At 54.6% G+C, this 17,136-nt stretch overlaps 1 protein-coding gene across 1 annotated transcript in view; it reads left to right on the plus strand.

The window, feature by feature from the left end:
* KLHL29 (kelch like family member 29) overlaps positions 1–16,486 on the plus strand; it is a 145,358-nt gene extending 128,872 nt beyond the window's left edge. The window contains exons 5-12 of the mRNA XM_068984092.1: positions 1,664–1,866; positions 2,990–3,249; positions 6,157–6,355; positions 6,499–6,681; positions 6,890–7,070; positions 13,393–13,586; positions 13,917–14,061; positions 16,303–16,486. Coding sequence (XP_068840193.1) covers positions 1,664–1,866; positions 2,990–3,249; positions 6,157–6,355; positions 6,499–6,681; positions 6,890–7,070; positions 13,393–13,586; positions 13,917–14,061; positions 16,303–16,486 — 1,549 coding nt within the window. The remainder of the gene's footprint in view (positions 1–1,663; positions 1,867–2,989; positions 3,250–6,156; positions 6,356–6,498; positions 6,682–6,889; positions 7,071–13,392; positions 13,587–13,916; positions 14,062–16,302) is intronic.
* The last annotated feature ends 650 nt before the right edge of the window (positions 16,487–17,136 follow it).

The following is a 17,136-nucleotide window of genomic DNA, read 5'->3' on the forward strand; positions in this document are numbered from 1 at the left end:
ACCTTCCCACTCAGCTTTCTGGGCCTGCCCAGGACTTGTGGCAGAATAGACCCTTCAGGCTCCTGGAGGGGGATCAGCGCGGTAACATGGGATGGGGGCCTGGATGCAGACCCACAGCTTCACCTGCTCCCCGCCAGGTCATATTTGTGTTGTGAAGGCCCTGTGAGGCCAGTGCCTAACCAGAGAGAATGTTGTGCTAATGGCGGCATTTCTGTCATGTAGAGCAGAGTCTCTTGGGAAGGCATTTTCCAGCCTCTGTCACAGAAATGCTCCACAGGACTCTAGACCTCATCCAGTCCAGTCTTCTTGTTTTGCAGAAGAGGAGCCTGAGGGCCAGAGAGGCCAAGGCTGCCTGGCTGCGGGTGGCAGAGCTGAGGCACCCAGGTTCCCTTACGCCCAGCTCATACAGGAGTTGGTCTCTCTGGGGCCAGCCTGCTTGCTTGCCCGACACCTCCACACCCCCACTGCCAGCCACAGGGGCATCCAAGGGACCTGTCACAAGAGTCTGGGCCCCTGGCCTCCTCAGGGTGGGGTGAGGGACAGGGAGAACGCAGCGGTCATTTCCCAGTCACGTGGCTGAACACAGCCCCGGGCAGGACCAGGCTCAGTGTGGGAACCAGGACAGGTCAGAGCAGCCAAGACCGGGTGCCAAGCCGATTCACTTCTGATAACCCTGCCTCCTGACTCTTAACATTCTGGGTGTTTCTCCTCCTGGTCACTTCTCGATTGGTGTTATTTTTGCTTCATCTTATCTGTTTCCTTCCAGGTCCAGCTTTAGGGCGCGGCTGCCAAGCCTTAGGAGCCTTTGCAATGGTTTTGTATTTCTGTAGACACCAGATATAAACATATTTATATATTTGTGTCCCTCCCCCGCTCCCCCCAGTTCACAAGCCCGATGCACACTCTACACGCAGGCCACTCTGACCTCTGACCCCGTGTTCCATGTGGCAGGAGGGCCCCGCCCCGGGCCAGGTCCTAGGTCATGGCTGCTGGCTGTCTGTGGCGGAAGTCCTTGGTTGTTCCCTTCCCCTCCTCCCGGCTCTAACCATTCTGTCCGTCTATCTCGTCTCGTCCTCAGTTTCAAAGCAATGTCATGAAGGGCTTCCTTTCCATGCCTAAAAGGAAACAATATGCTTTTGGGGAAAGAGGTGGGGTTGGAGTTGGGGTTCCAGGGCGGCTTGGGGTCCTCAGTCTTTGGGGTGATCAAGGGGTCAGCTGTGATCACGGCCGGTCGGGAGCCTCAGTCATTCTGGAGACTCTCCCATCCGAGGCAGACCAGAGCCCTGGGGCCCCGGGCCTGCTGACCGTGTTTGGCGGAGATGCCGGGGCCAGCAGCAGAGCCGAACCGTATTGTTTCCCTTTGAGGCCAGTCCTAGTCCTCGTCCCCATCCACAGCTCATGCTTTTTGATTTGCATCTTTTTTTTGCATGGACATGCCGAGTAGTGATAAGCAGGGTTTTCTGTTCTTCTGGGCGTCTCTGGTCAGACTCTTCTCTTTCAGATCCCGTGTCAGGTCGCTAGGTTCAGGTGTGTCATTGGCCGTGTCCCTTGAGTCCTAAAATGAAGGGCTGTGAGCGAGGTGTGCAGGGAGACCCAGCCCTGTGAGGAGGCAGCGTCCTGGCCGCGGGCCGGCAGGTAAGGACACCCTGGTCTCTGTGCCTAGGTCGGTGCAAGACGGCAGCCAGTGCGGCCGGGAGAAGCTGGAACTGGTCCTGTCCAACCTGCAGGCCGACGTCCTGGAGCTGCTGCTGGAGTTTGTGTACACAGGCTCCCTGGTCATCGACTCGGCCAATGCCAAGACCCTGCTGGAGGCGGCCAGCAAGTTCCAGTTCCACACCTTCTGCAAAGTCTGCGTGTCGTTTCTCGGTGAGCCACGGGGAGCGACACCAATGAATGAAACATTCAAGGACCGAGTGGGGACTGAGTGCATGCCCAGCCAGGTCGTCTGGGGCTGCAGCTGGCTTTCCCAGCAGATTTAAGACGATCATTCAGATAAATGTGGGCAGAGGCCTTTGCTCACTGGTGGACAGAGGGGTTCTCTGCCTTGCTCCCCCGGGGGCCAGAGGTGCCATGCTGGGCCCCCCAGGCAGTCCTGTGAGAACAAATGGGCTGAGAGGCCTGTGTGAATGGTCTGTTCATGGGAGCCCCGTGCCCTGGCTGCACAGCCCTGTTATCTAAACACTAAACCAAGTTGCTTCCATCAAGGCCTCAACCCAGAGAACGTGCTCACTTTACACTTCGGAGCTGCCCAGTCTGGGTGAGAGCAGGGAGAGGGAAGGGCAGAGATGGGAGTCACCAGAACCAGCCTGGGCGTGGAGTGAGAGAGATGGGGGTGGGGGCAGGTCAGGGGATGGCCAGGGGCCTAAGATGTGACTTTGAGGCAATGGACCATTTAGAAGAGTCAGGAACTATGACTCTAGAGTTAAGTCCACCAAGGTGAAGGGCCTCCTGGGACCCAGCCATGTCTAGATTAGAATCACCATTAGTCAGATCTCAGGAGCCCTGGCCAGACTGACCCCAGGTCTGGAGGTCAGGTTGGGTGAGGCCGAGTTCCTGTGGGAGATGGTGGGTGGGCTTATGCGGGGTATTCCTGCTGTCATGACGCTGAAGTAGAAGTCTGTGACCCCAGACTTGTCTGTCACAGTTACGGAAGACACCCTAAGCCTCAGTGTGACCCCTGCCCCCAGCCCAGGCCTCCTTCATGCTCTGGCAGTGAGGAAGCTCTAAGCCTGGTGCTGACACCCCGTACTTCAGTCTCCGTCCTTCTGCTGAGGGAGGCCTCAGGAAAGTCAGTTTGAGACGGGGCAGAGGAAAATGCAGAAAATGGGTGTGAAGTTCCAGGGACAGAGGAAATGGGCTTATGGGGACTCTGCTGAAGGCAGGTCACAAGGACATGGGCTCAGAGAGGGGTCCGGAGAGCCGGGCGATGAGCACGGGCAGGGACCCCTCCCCTGCGGTCAGCGGTGCTGTCCTGTGCTCCTGCCCCCAGAGAAGCAGCTGACGGCCAGCAACTGCCTGGGGGTGCTGGCCATGGCCGAGGCCATGCAGTGCAGCGAGCTCTACCACATGGCCAAGGCCTTCGCACTGCAGATCTTCCCCGAGGTGGCAGCCCAGGAGGAGATCCTCAGCATCTCCAAGGACGACTTCATCGCCTACATCTCCAATGACAGCCTCAACACCAAGGCCGAGGAGCTAGTGTACGAGACCGTCATCAAGTGGATCAAGAAGGACCCTGTGTCCCGCGCGCAGGTAGGGCCCAACCCACCTGCCCCGGTTCCCACCCCTCTGCCTCTTGGTGAGGGAGGGGGTCTAGAGCAGGGAGTTGGGACCACCTGGTTCAGTGGGAGCATGCGAGAACTGGCAGGCCTTGCAGAGGGAGGCCAGACCAGCTCACATGGTGCAGAGGGGTAAAGGTGGATGAGAGAAGAGAAATCAGGCACCAGAGGATTCTCAAGGGCTGGCATTGTACCTGCAGGAGACCCAAGCTGACCGAGAGTCCACAGGGTCAAGGGGGCATCACCAGGGCCCTGAGGAGAGAAGGGCTCCCTCAAACGCAGCAGCAGGAGTCCCAGCCAGGCTCTGGCAGTTGAGAGGGGAGGGAGCACCTGGACTGAGTGGAAACCAGGCTGGAGCTGGGGAACCAACGTTCACCTGTCAGGAGGGAAGGCAAGTCCCTTGGAAGGGACAGCTAGAGGAAATGAGAGCCAGAGTCCAGAGCAGAAGCAAGCCTCTGAGTCACAGGAGGTCAAGCACAGCCCCAGGGATCTCCAGCTGACTAGGGAATTCCTTCATGGGGGTTTTAAACAGAGAAACCACAGGAACAAACATTCCTAGGAAGACCAGCAGGCTGCAGGGATGGGAATGAATTTGGGATCCTTGCTTTGGGCTGGACTGCCTGGATTCTAAAGTGCTAGGAGCCCCCCACAGTTAGTGCAGACACGCAGGTGACTCTTAGGAGAGCTCAGAGTCCACCCAGAAAACATGGATGGGAAAATGGGGCAGGGAGACGGGAGCCCAGCAAGAGCTGAGGCAGCTGAGTGACAGATGACAGGGCTACTTTGCTGCACATGGAGCAATAAGAGGCACAAGGGAAGGAGAGATGGGGCAGGGACTGGATCCACAGCATCAAGTGTACACAGGACGCAGAGACGGCCTGCCCCAGCCACTGGGCCAGGAGAAGGCGGTCCTCTGACCTACCAGGCGGGGATGGGGCAAGATTCATTTTCAGAGGAAGGAAGTCAAGTTAGGCTGCTGTAATAGTGACCACCACCATCTCCCACAACCCCCAGATCTGCCTCCAGCCCAGACCTCTGCCTTTGATTGTCTACAGGACCCCTCCAGCCAGTGTCTCCCAAGCCCTTCTCATTCATAAACCCCCAGACCTACCCATCTTCTTGGGTTCCTTATTGTAGTTCTGCCCACTAACCACGGCAGAAGCCTAGTCCTCCCACGCCTTCCAACTCCATGTGGCCACACATTGCTGCCATGGTTGCCTCCTCTTATGAGGGCCAAGTTCTCTCTCTTCATTCCAGGCCCCCTGATCTCACCGGGATGACCACAGTTGTCTCCTGAGAGGGTTCCCTGCCTTCAGTCTCCTCCTTCCAAATTCATTCCCATCCCTGCCGCCTGCTGGTCTTCCTAGGAACATGTTTGGTCCTGTGGTTTCTCTGTTTAAAATCCCCATGAGGGAATCCCCTAATGATCCAGCGGTTGGTCCTCCACGTTTCCACTGCAGGAGATGCAGGGCTATCCCTCGTCCGAGAACTAAGATCCCACATGCCAAGCAGTGTGGCCAAAAAAAAATTTTTAATAAAATTTTTTAAAATTAAAAAAAAATAAACTCCTCATGAGTGCCCTCATCCACTCTGCAGGAAGCACTACACAGCCCTTAGCAAGTCAAGCCTGAGGTCAGCAGAGGCCAGAACCCAGCTCACCTCTCCAGTCTTATTTCTTCCTGTCTGCTACCCAACCCCTCAACGGAAGCCTTCTGCATCCAACAAGAAAAAACTCCATGTGTGTGCTGAGTTGCTTTAGTCGTGTCTGACTCTGCTAGACACTTATGGACTGTAGCCTGCCAGGCTCCTCTGTCCATGGGATTTTCCAGGCAAGAATACTAGAGTGGGTTGCCATGCCCTCCTCCAGGAGATCTTCCAGACCCAGGGATCGAACTCACATGTCCTGCATTGCAGGTGGATTCTTTACTGCTGAGGCACCAGGGGAGTCCCAGTAAGCTCCAAAGGTCTCTCCAAATGCACCACCATGCTCTCTCAGACTCCAGTGCCTCTGTGTGTGCTGTGAATGGCCTCCCTCTCCTTTACCTTAGGCCTGGAGAAGTCAGCAATCCTTCCACAGCAGGCTCAGACATCACCCACTCTGGAGAGCCTCCTCTTCCTCGTCCCCGCCACCCCTCACTAGACTCTTCTTTGGGAAGAGTCCTTTGATGTGATGGATCCTCTCCCCGCCATGAAACTGTGTACACCTAGAGGTCAGAGACGGGGTCGTACTGGCCTTTGCACCCCCCCAAAACACACTCAGTGAATGGCATAGAGTGGTCACCAATACTTGTTTGTTGAAACCACAGCGACGAGCAAAGAGTTTGCCAGACAAGAGGGGGATTCAAATCAGTCAGCGAAAAGCCTTCAGTTCAGGGGTGGGGTCCAGTGGGGTGCCACTCCAGGGGTTTGCTGGTAAGTGGGGGAGGCACAGGTTGGAATGGTCATGACTTCCAAGCTTAACGATCACAATCAGCTCTCTCGGGCCCTCCCACCCGTCCCTGAGTTTCTGCCCCCACGCACACCTTTTAGAGGATCAGAATCCTCATTCGGTCCCCTGTAGCCTGGTATGAAACAGAGGCCCGTGACCTGGGAGGAAGAGGCAGGAAGAAGGTGCTCAAGAGACCAAAGGGTGGTCCACCCCAGGGTCAGCCCCAGCACGGAGACCTCTCCCTGGGTTCCCTTCTTGCCTCCTGCTGCTGGGAGCTCCCATGATCTCTATCTCAGCTGGGGTGAGCAGGATCAGCACTCCCAAGCCAAATGCAGATGAGAATTATCCCTGCGCTCAGCCCCACATCCCTCCTTTCTCCCTTCTCAATACCACTCACATGAGGCGGTGCCACCTCATGATCTAAGAAGATCTCGTGTCTCCTTGAACCCACAGTATGCAGCAGAGCTGCTGGCGGTGGTCCGCCTCCCGTTCATTCACCCCAGCTACCTGCTCAATGTGGTGGACAACGAGGAGCTGATCAAGTCGTCAGAAGCATGTCGGGACCTGGTCAACGAGGCCAAACGCTACCACATGCTGCCCCACGCCCGCCAGGAGATGCAGACGCCCCGAACACGGCCCCGCCTCTCTGCAGGTATGGCAGGACCTGCCCCAGACCCCCCAAGGCAGGTGCCCTGTCGTCAGCCCGACTCTGGGTGGGTCCCCCCAGGAGGCAACAGGCACAGATGCTGACACCGCGTCAGGCTATCCCAAGGGCGCCCCTCCGTGTCCCTGCAGGTGTGGCCGAGGTCATCGTTTTGGTGGGGGGCCGTCAGATGGTGGGGATGACCCAGCGCTCGCTGGTGGCTGTCACCTGCTGGAACCCACAGAACAACAAGTGGTACCCGCTGGCCTCACTGCCTTTCTATGACCGCGAGTTCTTCAGTGTAGTGAGTGCCGGGGACAACATCTACCTCTCAGGTGAGGCCCCCTCAGGGCTGGGCTGGGCACAGGGCACAGACTTCCCTGGGGGTCCTCTCCCCACACCATGGCTAAGGAAGACACAAGGCCCAGAAGTGTCTACTTTGCACGTGAAGCCTCCTCCTGCCCCCGGGGCTGGGCCTCCCGGCCGTGGGCCTTTCCTCACTCCCTGCCCACTCTCTGGACCCCCCTCCCATACTGCCCACAGGTGGGATGGAATCAGGGGTGACGCTGGCCGATGTCTGGTGCTACATGTCCCTGCTCGATAACTGGAACCTCGTCTCCAGGATGACAGTCCCCCGCTGTCGGCACAACAGCCTTGTATACGACGGGAAGGTTTACACCCTCGGGGGACTCGGCGTGGCAGGCAACGTGGACCACGTGGAGAGGTAATGAGGCCACGGTCATGACAGGGGCACCCTCTAATGTCCCCCAAGAGTTATGAAGCCCGTTGCTTTTCCTCCTCAACCCCTACCCAATTAAGACCCACTGGAGGCCGGACATTTAAAGCCCATCGTCCAGGCTCTTCCTGCCCAGCAGAGGGAGAAGAATCGGGATGGTGGGGTGGAAGCAGGAAGAGTGACAAACTGCCCAGTCACCGAGACGGGGCACTCGTCCCAATCAGGGGGACAGACGAGCTGGAGGCATGAGATCCAGTGGTGAAAAAGCTCAGGGTGAGCCTGCTGCTGTCCTGACCAGGCAATTAGGGAGCTTACTAGGACTGGAAGCAGCAGCCCAGAGATGTGCTGGGATGTCGGGCTAAGCGAGGGGCTTCCCAGGTGGCTCAGTGGGTAAACAATCTGCCTATAGCACACAATCTCCTGCCTGCAGGAGATGCAGGCAGATGCGAGTTCAGTCTCCGGATCAGGAAGATCCCCTGGAGGAGGGCATGGCAAGCCACTCCAGTGTTCTTGCCTGGAGAATGCTATGGACAGAGGAGCCTGGTGGGCTACCGTCCACAGGGTCACAGTCAGACATGACTGAGCATGCATGCAGGGCTAAGCTGGAGCCATCATCCAAATGTGACCGTCATGTCCCTACCAAGCAGAGGTGACACCCCAGGGACACTCCCTTCCTCCCTCTATCCCACACATCCTGAGAAATCTGCTTGTAGTAATAACACAGGAAAGGGTCACTGCACACAGGCCTGGCCAATTCTCTAGAACTCTCTATGGAAATTGTGTGTATAAAGCCTGCCCTCTGCTGGAAGTCCTGGGCTGACTTCTTCATGACAGTCCTCAAATCTGGCCTCACCTAGAACAGGGATCTGGAGGGCCAGAGGCTGAAGAAGGGCAGTTTTCTGGGTAGAAACAGTCTTTGCCTTTGAGCAACAGATACCTTGGAGAGAAGCTGCAGGAAGAGCTCCAACAGCTTTGTGAGTCAGCAGCAGTCAGCGGTGCAGACCTGCTTTCCCAGGATCTAGTGACCCAGAGAGTGGCAAGTTAGTCTGAGCTGGCCTCCAGTTTCAACCCAGGGTGGGTCACAGCTAAGATTACTGGAGTCCTTTTCCCATGTTCTTCCCACACCCTAGGGGCTTCTAAAACGGCTCAGCAGGTAACGAATCTGTCTGCAATGCAAGAGCCTCAGGAGACTTGGGTTTGATCCTTTAGTCAGGAAGATTCCCCTGGAGGAGGGCATGGCAACCCACTCCAGTATTCTTGCTTGGAGAATCCCATGGACAGAGGAGCCTAAGGGCTACAGTCCAAAGGGTTGCAAAGAGTTGGACACGACTGAGCACGCTCACAGGATCCCACAGCCTAGCCCACCACCCTGGCCTACCACATCGACTCCCACAGAAAGCACAGCTTCCCCCCTGTGACAACGTATTGCTTGTGGAGACACACATACCCCTCAATTTGTCTTTTTCCCCTCGGTGGCTAATTGGACATTTGACAAATGTTACAACAGAAATGGATTCAGAGTGACACAGGCTCTGGCTGTTCACTGTGGGCTTTTAACTCCCCCAAGTGGAGCCCGGAGATGGCTCAGTAACATTTAATTGTCATATTGATTTGGAGATAATGGGGAATCCCTGTGTGATTATGAAGATATTAATACTGCTGTTGAACCTGGGTCAGCCCTGGTGCTGACAGCCTTCTGTGGGACCCACTGCACGCCCGTCAAGCCCCAAGCTTTCTGGAAGCACCAGCTTCCAGTCATTTGTCATCCACTATAAACACATGAAAAGGAGACATTTTCTATGTAGGAGTAAACTGAGCTAGATCTGTCATCCTGTCTTGCTTTTGTCGGCTATTTTTAATCTCCTAAGATGCTGATTACTCATTTTGCAAACTTATACTTGTTGATAAATACAGGGATTTGTTCAAGGATCAAATGCACCAAGAGTGGGGACAGGCTCCACTCCCATTGGGCCCAGGAGCAGTGCTCCAATGCTCGGGAGCAGCCGATATCAGACCGCCTTGGTGGCTGGCTCAGCCTTTGTTCTGCTATGAAACATCAGCTGGGGCACAGAAGGAGCAAGACTCCCCTGGGACCCCTGGAGATTGAGGAGCAGTCCAGGGCATGGTTCCCTGAGCCCCTTCCCCAGCCCACTGGTATCTGTCAACTGTCCTTGTTGGGACAGGATGCAGACCTGAAGACCCCTGGGAGGAGGGTGCATGGAGGGATGCCCACGGCTTCCCAGGGAACAGAGCTGGATCTCCTTTGGTCAATTTCTGTGCCACACAGTGGCAATGATGGAAACTTCTGGGTGACAGGAGGGTCAGGGGAACAGGGACAGACATGAAGACGCTTTGTTCCCCAGGAAGCACTAATGGTACAAATCGCTCTTCTATCGATAATGAGTGAAATGTATGGCGCATGATAATTACATTACATTACGGCATTACAGGACTCGAGCAAGATTATATAATTATAGATTAAAACAACAGTGTCATAGACAAACCTGTATTATATCATTATATAAATAACCGGGTCTAATACTTTATGGCCATATATTGCGGTAGCTGTGGTTACTGGATAAATGATAGCCGAGCGCCTCACTCCGCGGGGTCATTTGCATGTCATTAGCATATCCTTCCCAAGCAGGAAGCTGACAGATTGAGCTGATGGAGGGCTGGTGGCTTGGCAATCAGCCACCTGGAATAACGAGAACATTGCGTTTGGCGGAAGGTGCCATTGTACCGAAAGCCTGAAGACTAACAGCCACATAACCTTCCACAGTCTTCCAGCTCCTTGTCCAGGAGCTCTTTGGATCTCTGCCACATTGACTTAAAAAACAGATATCCAAACTTCTGACACTGTCCCAAAAGGCATATCTCCTATTTATTCCATCTCCTATTAGCCACATATCGTTCGTTTGGGGCTTCGTTGAATCAGCTCCTGCTGCCCTGCAAGGTGCTGGAGCCTCTTCTCAAATCCCGAAGTCTGTGCAAGCTGGATGTCTCCACAGCCAGGGGCACCTGCGAGGAAAGACCGTCTTCCTGGGTCACCGAGCTGTGACTGTGCAATGACTCGTGCCCCCAGGAGGCTCACAAGGAAAAGTGTGCCTCCCAGGAAAGGTGTGCTGGGGGAATCCCATGTGGTGGTGCGGCAAGCCCACGATGGAGGTCCCGCCTTGGGTCCAGAGCCCTCGAAAGCGCAGTGAACTGTGAGCTGTGAATGAAAGATCCAGAGAGAATGCTTGCGAGAGCAGCCCTCAGGGACCAACGGACAGTCACAGCTGCCCCAGGAAGAAAGACCTCACCGATCCCAGTTCAGTGGCCAGTGTGCTCAACACCAAGTCTACTCTTGCCATCAGCTGCTACCTGTTTTCCTGGTTTCCCCCGATCTGCCTGGAACTCACATTCCATCACGTCTCCATCCTCTGACTTTACCACTTTGTCCTGCACCACACATCCTGCAGAATTGTTCAGTCCAACCCTTTACCATCTCCACACCCGCCCCCTAGGGCTGATTGCATGAGAATATCCCATGATCTTGGAGACTGGCTCCACTGTATTGAAATCTTCCAATCTCTACTGGATCTTCACAGTACAGGGCATCTTTTCAAGTTTCCCTTGTCAACCACTTCTCCCACTCTCGAGAGCATATGTCTCCCACCTTCATTTCTCTCCTCAAGGCTTTTACCCTGCAGACTCCTTCAATACTTTACTCCTGCTTCACAGAGAAATTGGAGCCATCAATCAAGAACTCTGTCCTCTTCCAGCCATCACTCTTGCCTCTACATTTACACTCATGCCATCCCTGACTTCCTCCCTCATGCCTAAATGGCCACCACTTTCCTTTCCACTCTGGATCCAATCTGCATCCAGGTACCAGGAGCCCCTGATCACCAGCTCTCCCCTTTCTCTCATATATAACTCATCTTTCATTATCCACTTGGCTCCTTCCTATTAGCATGTAGACACAATCAATACTTCCCCTCCAAAAGTAAAACAAAACCTGTGCTGTGCTGGAGCTGGTTCATACTGATTCATGGAAGCCCATGCTTAAATCTCAGAGGAGGCAATGGCACCCCACTCCAGTACTCTTGCCTGGAAAATCCCATGGATGGAGGAGCCTGATGGGCTGCAGTCCGTGGGGTCGCTAAGAGTCAGACTTGACTGGGCGACTTCACTTTCACTTTTCACTTTCATGCATTGGAGAAGGAAATGGCAACCCACTCCAGTGTTCTTGCCTGGAGAATCCCAGGGATGGCAGAGCCTGGTGGGCTGCCGTCTATGGGGTAGCACAGAGTCGGACATGACTGAAGTGACTTAGCAATGCTTAAATCTTCAGGAACTCTGCATGTCAATTGTTAGCTACAAATATTATTAAAAATTAAGTCATATAGGGAATTCCCTGGTGGTCCAGTTGTTAGGACTCCATGCTTTCACTGCTGAGGGCACAGGTTCAATCCCTGGTCAGAGAACTAAGATCCCGCAAACCCACAAGCCATGTGGCAAATAAATAAAATAAAATAAAAAAACCTTGTCTTATAAACTTAGGACTAATTTGAAAACAAAGGCAATTCATACTCAAAACTCACCACTATCTAATTTTTTACTCCATTTTACCACTGCCTGTACTCTACGTGTCCACTGCATCTGTATGTGAAGGAAATTCTGTGTCCTGGGGTGCTTCTGGGTCTCTCTTCCCAACCTCACAGTCAGTGATGTCCTATTGGTAGCCTGAAATCGGTCATGAATTTACATCACAGAAATCAGCAAAGGCTACACACCAGGACTTTCTTCCCTGGAGAACTGTTTTTTTACAGTTTACCGGCGTATCACGGACAATACCTCTTAGCAGTACCTTCTAAGTCCCACATTCTTGGCCCATCTTCCCAGTGAAGTTTCACCCAAGAGATGTCTCCACCATCCATTTCTACTGCCTGGCTTCCTGCTTCCTTCTCCATAGACAAATAACCCTGCACTTCCTGTTTCACATAATGTGCCCTTGACACACCACCAGTGACCTGTTGGGGACTTCCTGACCTCCCATGACATCTTCTGTGCTGCAGCTCTGTCTCCTGTCACACCACCGCTCCTCTCAGACCCCTCTCAGCTTCCCTCTATAGGCCGGCATCCCCCCAGTGCCCTCGGCCCATCTTCACCACACATATTTCCTGTGAACCCCCTTGCCTTCAATTTCCAGCTACATGCTGATGATCCCAAAGCTGAATATTTAATCCAGACCAAAATACCGACTGCCCCTACACATCCAATGGAGAGGGCAATGGCACCCCACTCCAGTACTGTTGCCTGGAAAATCCCATGGACAGAGGAGCCTGGTGGGCTGCAGTCCATGGGGTCGCTAAGAGTCAGACATGACTGAGCGACTTCCCTTTCACTTTTCACTTTCATGCATTGGAGAAGGAAATGGCAACCCACTCCAGTGTTCTTGCCTGGAGAATCCCAGGGATGGCAGAGCCTGGTGGGCTGCTGTCTATGGGGTCGCACAGAGTCGGACGTGACTGAAGTGACTTAGCAGCAGCAGCAGCAGCAGCAGATACTTTACACTCCTCAGGAATAAAAGCCAACTCATCCTCCTTCCCAAACCTTCCCAACTTTGATTGCCTGTCCCATGAGTAGTGCCCCCTCTGCCCAGACACCCTGAGGCATCCTAGGCAACTCCCCAAACTAAGACAGCGATTCATGTTGCACCATCTCAGTTCACCTCTCCTTCTGTTCCCACCTCCTTCTTTGGGCCAGGCCACTATTTCCCCAGTTTTCAGTCCATCAGTTCAGTTCAGTTCACTCACTCAGTCGTGTCCAACTCTTTGCAACCCCATGAACTGCAGCATGCCAGGCCTCCCTGTCCATCACCAACTCCCAGAGTTACTCAACCTCATGTCCATCGAGTCGGTGATGCCATCCCGCCATCTCATCCTCTGTTTTCCTACCCCCAATCCCTCCCAGCATCAGGTCATAGGTGGGTATATTTCAGCCCATGGGAGATGCCCAGTGCAGGACTGAGCTGGACAGAGAGGACTGCGGGCCTGGAAGCTGGGGAGCCCAGTGTGAGTAAAGGAAGGAAGACAAAAGTCTGCACAGAGGTTTCAACAGACAGACAAGAGCTCCCTGAGATTCAGGAGCCTGGGTGGTCTTGAGTGACTCATCCCAAGTGCCCCTAACTCTGTGATCTCCAGTTATACCCAGGGCAGAAAGAAGACAGTGGGGCTTCCGCATGTCTGCTGCCTTGGTTGGGGCCCCTGCCCTGCACGAGGCCCATCTCTGATTCTGGGCACCTGTTCTCCTCTCTCAACAGGTACGACACCATCACCAACCAATGGGAGGCGGTAGCCCCTCTGCCCAAGGCAGTGCATTCAGCAGCAGCCACAGTGTGTGGTGGGAAGATCTATGTGTTTGGGGGCGTGAACGAGGCAGGCCGAGCTGCGGGAGTCCTCCAATCTTATGTCCCACAGACCAACACGTGGAGTTTCATCGAGTCCCCGATGATTGGTGAGAACCAATTGTCTCCTCGGCCCGGGACCAGGGCAGCAGCCCCACTCCATTGATTTATTCAGTCTCACTATCCCAAGCCCAGATATCCAGCTAAGCCCAAGGGTTCTGCAGACCCAAGTCTGGGCTGAGGGGCAGAAGGGGAATGTGGGGAGGTGAACCCCCAGCCTAGGTGCAGCTGCAACTCCCACTACCCAGACAAAGGGCCAGTTGCTCTGTGCCAGGTGCTGCCTGGCCCCAGCTCAGTCCTCAGGCTACCCAGTGATGCTGGAGGTCTCTGCAGGCCCAGCAGGGGACCCTGACCTGTCCCTTGCCCTGCTCTCTCGGCAGACAACAAGTACGCTCCAGCTGTCACCCTCAACGGCTTCGTTTTCATCCTGGGTGGGGCTTATGCCAGAGCCACCACCATCTACGACCCAGACAAAGGGAACATCAAGGCCGGCCCCAACATGAATCACTCTCGCCAGTTCTGCAGGTGAGGGGGCAGGAAGCAAGGAAGTCAGGGGGAGGGACAGCAGGAGGGATTGGCGCAGATGATAGACAACCATCCTGTGACCAAGGCGCTGTCCAGGCCAGAGCAGCACCGTGGGTGTGGGTGTTCATGCAGAGCAGAGCGGGAAGCGCCCCAGGGCAGCCCCTGGCCCAGAAGCCCAACCCTTGGGCTCCAGCAGACCACCCCCCTCAAAGCTGCACAGGAAAGGCTTCCAACAGCCCTGGGTCCTTAAGGCCTCACCTTCTCTCAGCGAGAGGAGAGGGTGGTGTTGTGAGGTTTTCCCTCCCCAGGCCTGCCTGCTGGGTCACAGATGAGAGGTAGTGCTCACCCCAAGCTATGGATACCCTACATGGGATGATGGTGATTTATGCCCTGATGACACGTATGATCCTGATGGATCTTCGGAGCTGGACCCGGTGAGGCACAAGGCACGGCTGCTCTGGAGCCCCAAAGCTGCCTGGGCAGAAGCACACCCAGACCAGACCACCCGCAGGAAGAGACAGGTAGAGGTCAGAGTGTGGCCTGGTTCCTAGGATGCTCTGGTCCCAAACCTTAACCACTCTGGGCAGTGAGGTGCACACTGTGCTCTTCCAGCCCCATCCTTTCCTGGACTAAGAGGAATAAGGAAACTAAAGGGGTCCCAGAGACTCCATTTGCAGCCTTTCCGTACAAAGCCTTCCTGAAGACCCCTAGAGGTGACCCCTGGCCCTCAGTGTGGGAAAAGCATTTACTGAGTGCCCGCTGTTTGCTGGCATGGCCAGGAAAGTGACAATCCACTACTAACATGTTACATGACCTCAGGGAAATAACGTCCTCTCTCTGGGGAAGTTCTAGCTATAAATGGGCCCTTGGACCAGATGAGTGCCAAGTTCCTGTTAGTATGACGGTGTCACGGTTCTTGAGCCCTCTTTTACATGGTACCCATGTCCATGGTAACTCTGACAATATTGTCCTGTGACCAAGACAACCAGGGTGTGGGCAACCCTTGTGGGTGGGGGGACTCCCATGCCCCACGTGAGACTAAAAGTGAGTGCGGGGAGACGATGCCTGAGGGGAGATTTAAGCTGAGTCTTGCGCTGGAAGCAAGGACAGGATATGCCACAGCAGGAGAAGCATGAAGGGCCCAGACAGCACGGAGCTGTGAGAGAGAAGGCTGGGAGCTTCAGAATCTGGGAAGAAATCTAGACACACAGGTTGTGTCAAGGCTCTCAGGCTTTCAGAAATGGGTGGTGACTTAGGAAGTGCATCTGCTCGATGTCAGGGGATGGCCAAGAGAAACAGCCACTAGCTGAGATGAGAGAACTCAGACTGGAAGCACAGGGGTAGCCATCTGTGTGAAGGGGTAGCTGAGATTCGCAGTTAAGGAGTCAGTGCAGGAGAGCAGGGAGCCGCCCGAGACGGCAGGACCCAGCCAGTGAGTGTGGTACAGGGTAGGCACCCGGGCCACTTGGTGATGCCGGGAGCACACCGGGGCCTGATGGCCACGTGCAGGCAGCAGCACAAGGTCACATGTGTGAAGGAATCACAGCAGCAAGCTTTGACTCTGAGCCTCTTGGCCAGGGTGAAATTCCTGTTCGAGTAGCCCATACTCAATTATGGTTTAGCTCCTTACACCCTGTCTGCTACCATTCTGGTGAGTCATGTTTCCAGCTGGACTTGAGTGGTAGGAAGGCTCTGTCCTAGCAACACCAACAAGATGCTGTGTAGAGACCCGTGACCTGAGCTAAGCGCCTGCACGTAGAGTCAGATGCATAGGCCCCGGGCCGCCCAGTAGGCATCAGTGTCACCCGCAGCCGGAGGGTAGTATAGCGTGGCGTCCTGATTGGTCCTGGAGGAGAGGTGTTTTTCTTACACCAGCTTAGGTCAGAGGGCAAAGAAGAGCAGCAAGATCCCATAGGACTTTTTTCTTCTTAAAATTTATTTTTACTTATTTATTTGGCTGCACCGGGTCTTACTTGCAGCATGTAAGGATCTTCAATCTTCCTTGAGTCATGCAGGGTCTTCAGTTGCAGTATGTGGAATCTAGTTCCCTGGCCAGGGATTGAAACTGGGTCCCCCGCATTTGGGAGCATGAAGCCTTAGCCGCTGGACCACCAGGGAAGTCCTCAAAATCCCATAGGACTTTTGCGAAAGGGGAGAGGCAGCCAGCAACAGGACAGGGCTCTGTCTCTTTGTCCCGGGGGGATCCCCAGTGGCTAAGTCTCTCCCCGCTTTCTCTGACAGCGCCGTGGTGCTCGACGGCAAGATTTATGCAACTGGAGGCATTGTTAGCAGTGAAGGGCCAGCCCTGGGCAACATGGAAGCCTATGAGCCTGCAACCAACACGTGGACCCTCCTCCCCCACATGCCCTGCCCTGTGTTCAGACACGGCTGTGTCGTGATAAAGAAATATATCCAAAGCGGCTGACATCAGCAGAAAGCCCACACCGAGACTGTGGACACGTCTGGTGAGGCAAATGCTACTCACAAAGATCGACTTTCAGCAACACTGATAAGAGGCCAACCAACCCAATCAAGGAACTCACTGCGCTGGACATTTTGAATACTCTCTACATTGAATGTAGGAAATCATCCTCGCCTTTGGGGGGACAAGAAGGAGTGGCCTCCAGGCAGCAGGAACCACAACCCTCCCAGGAGCGAGCCGGGCCTCAGCGCTCCTGCTCTGAACAGAGGCACTCGTTTGGCCCCATGCAATGGAGTTTCACATAACTTTCCAGCTGGGAGACAGCAGCTGTTTTGCCCTTCCTGCAGAGCAAGCTTGACCCCCAGCCAACCATAGATCAGTCATCCTCTGACAATATTAGACGTCAGGCTCTTTTGGAATAAGATCAAAGTGTCCTTACCACTTTGATTCCTACTTTTGTTTTTAACCAATCTACACTTTCAGTGGCCGAGGGAAAACAAGGGACAATACTATGTTATGGGGACACGAGGCCAAGGAGGCCACCAGTCCCCACTGGGTCGATAAGTCTAGCCACCACGTGGAGCCTGATGTGACTGGGGCAGGGCCACCGTGGGGAGAGCTGGGGACAGCCGTCTGTCCCTTCACAGGGTTTT

The sequence above is a fragment of the Capricornis sumatraensis genome, chromosome 1 (assembly GCF_032405125.1).
Source record: "Capricornis sumatraensis isolate serow.1 chromosome 1, serow.2, whole genome shotgun sequence".
NCBI lineage: Eukaryota > Metazoa > Chordata > Mammalia > Artiodactyla > Bovidae > Capricornis > Capricornis sumatraensis.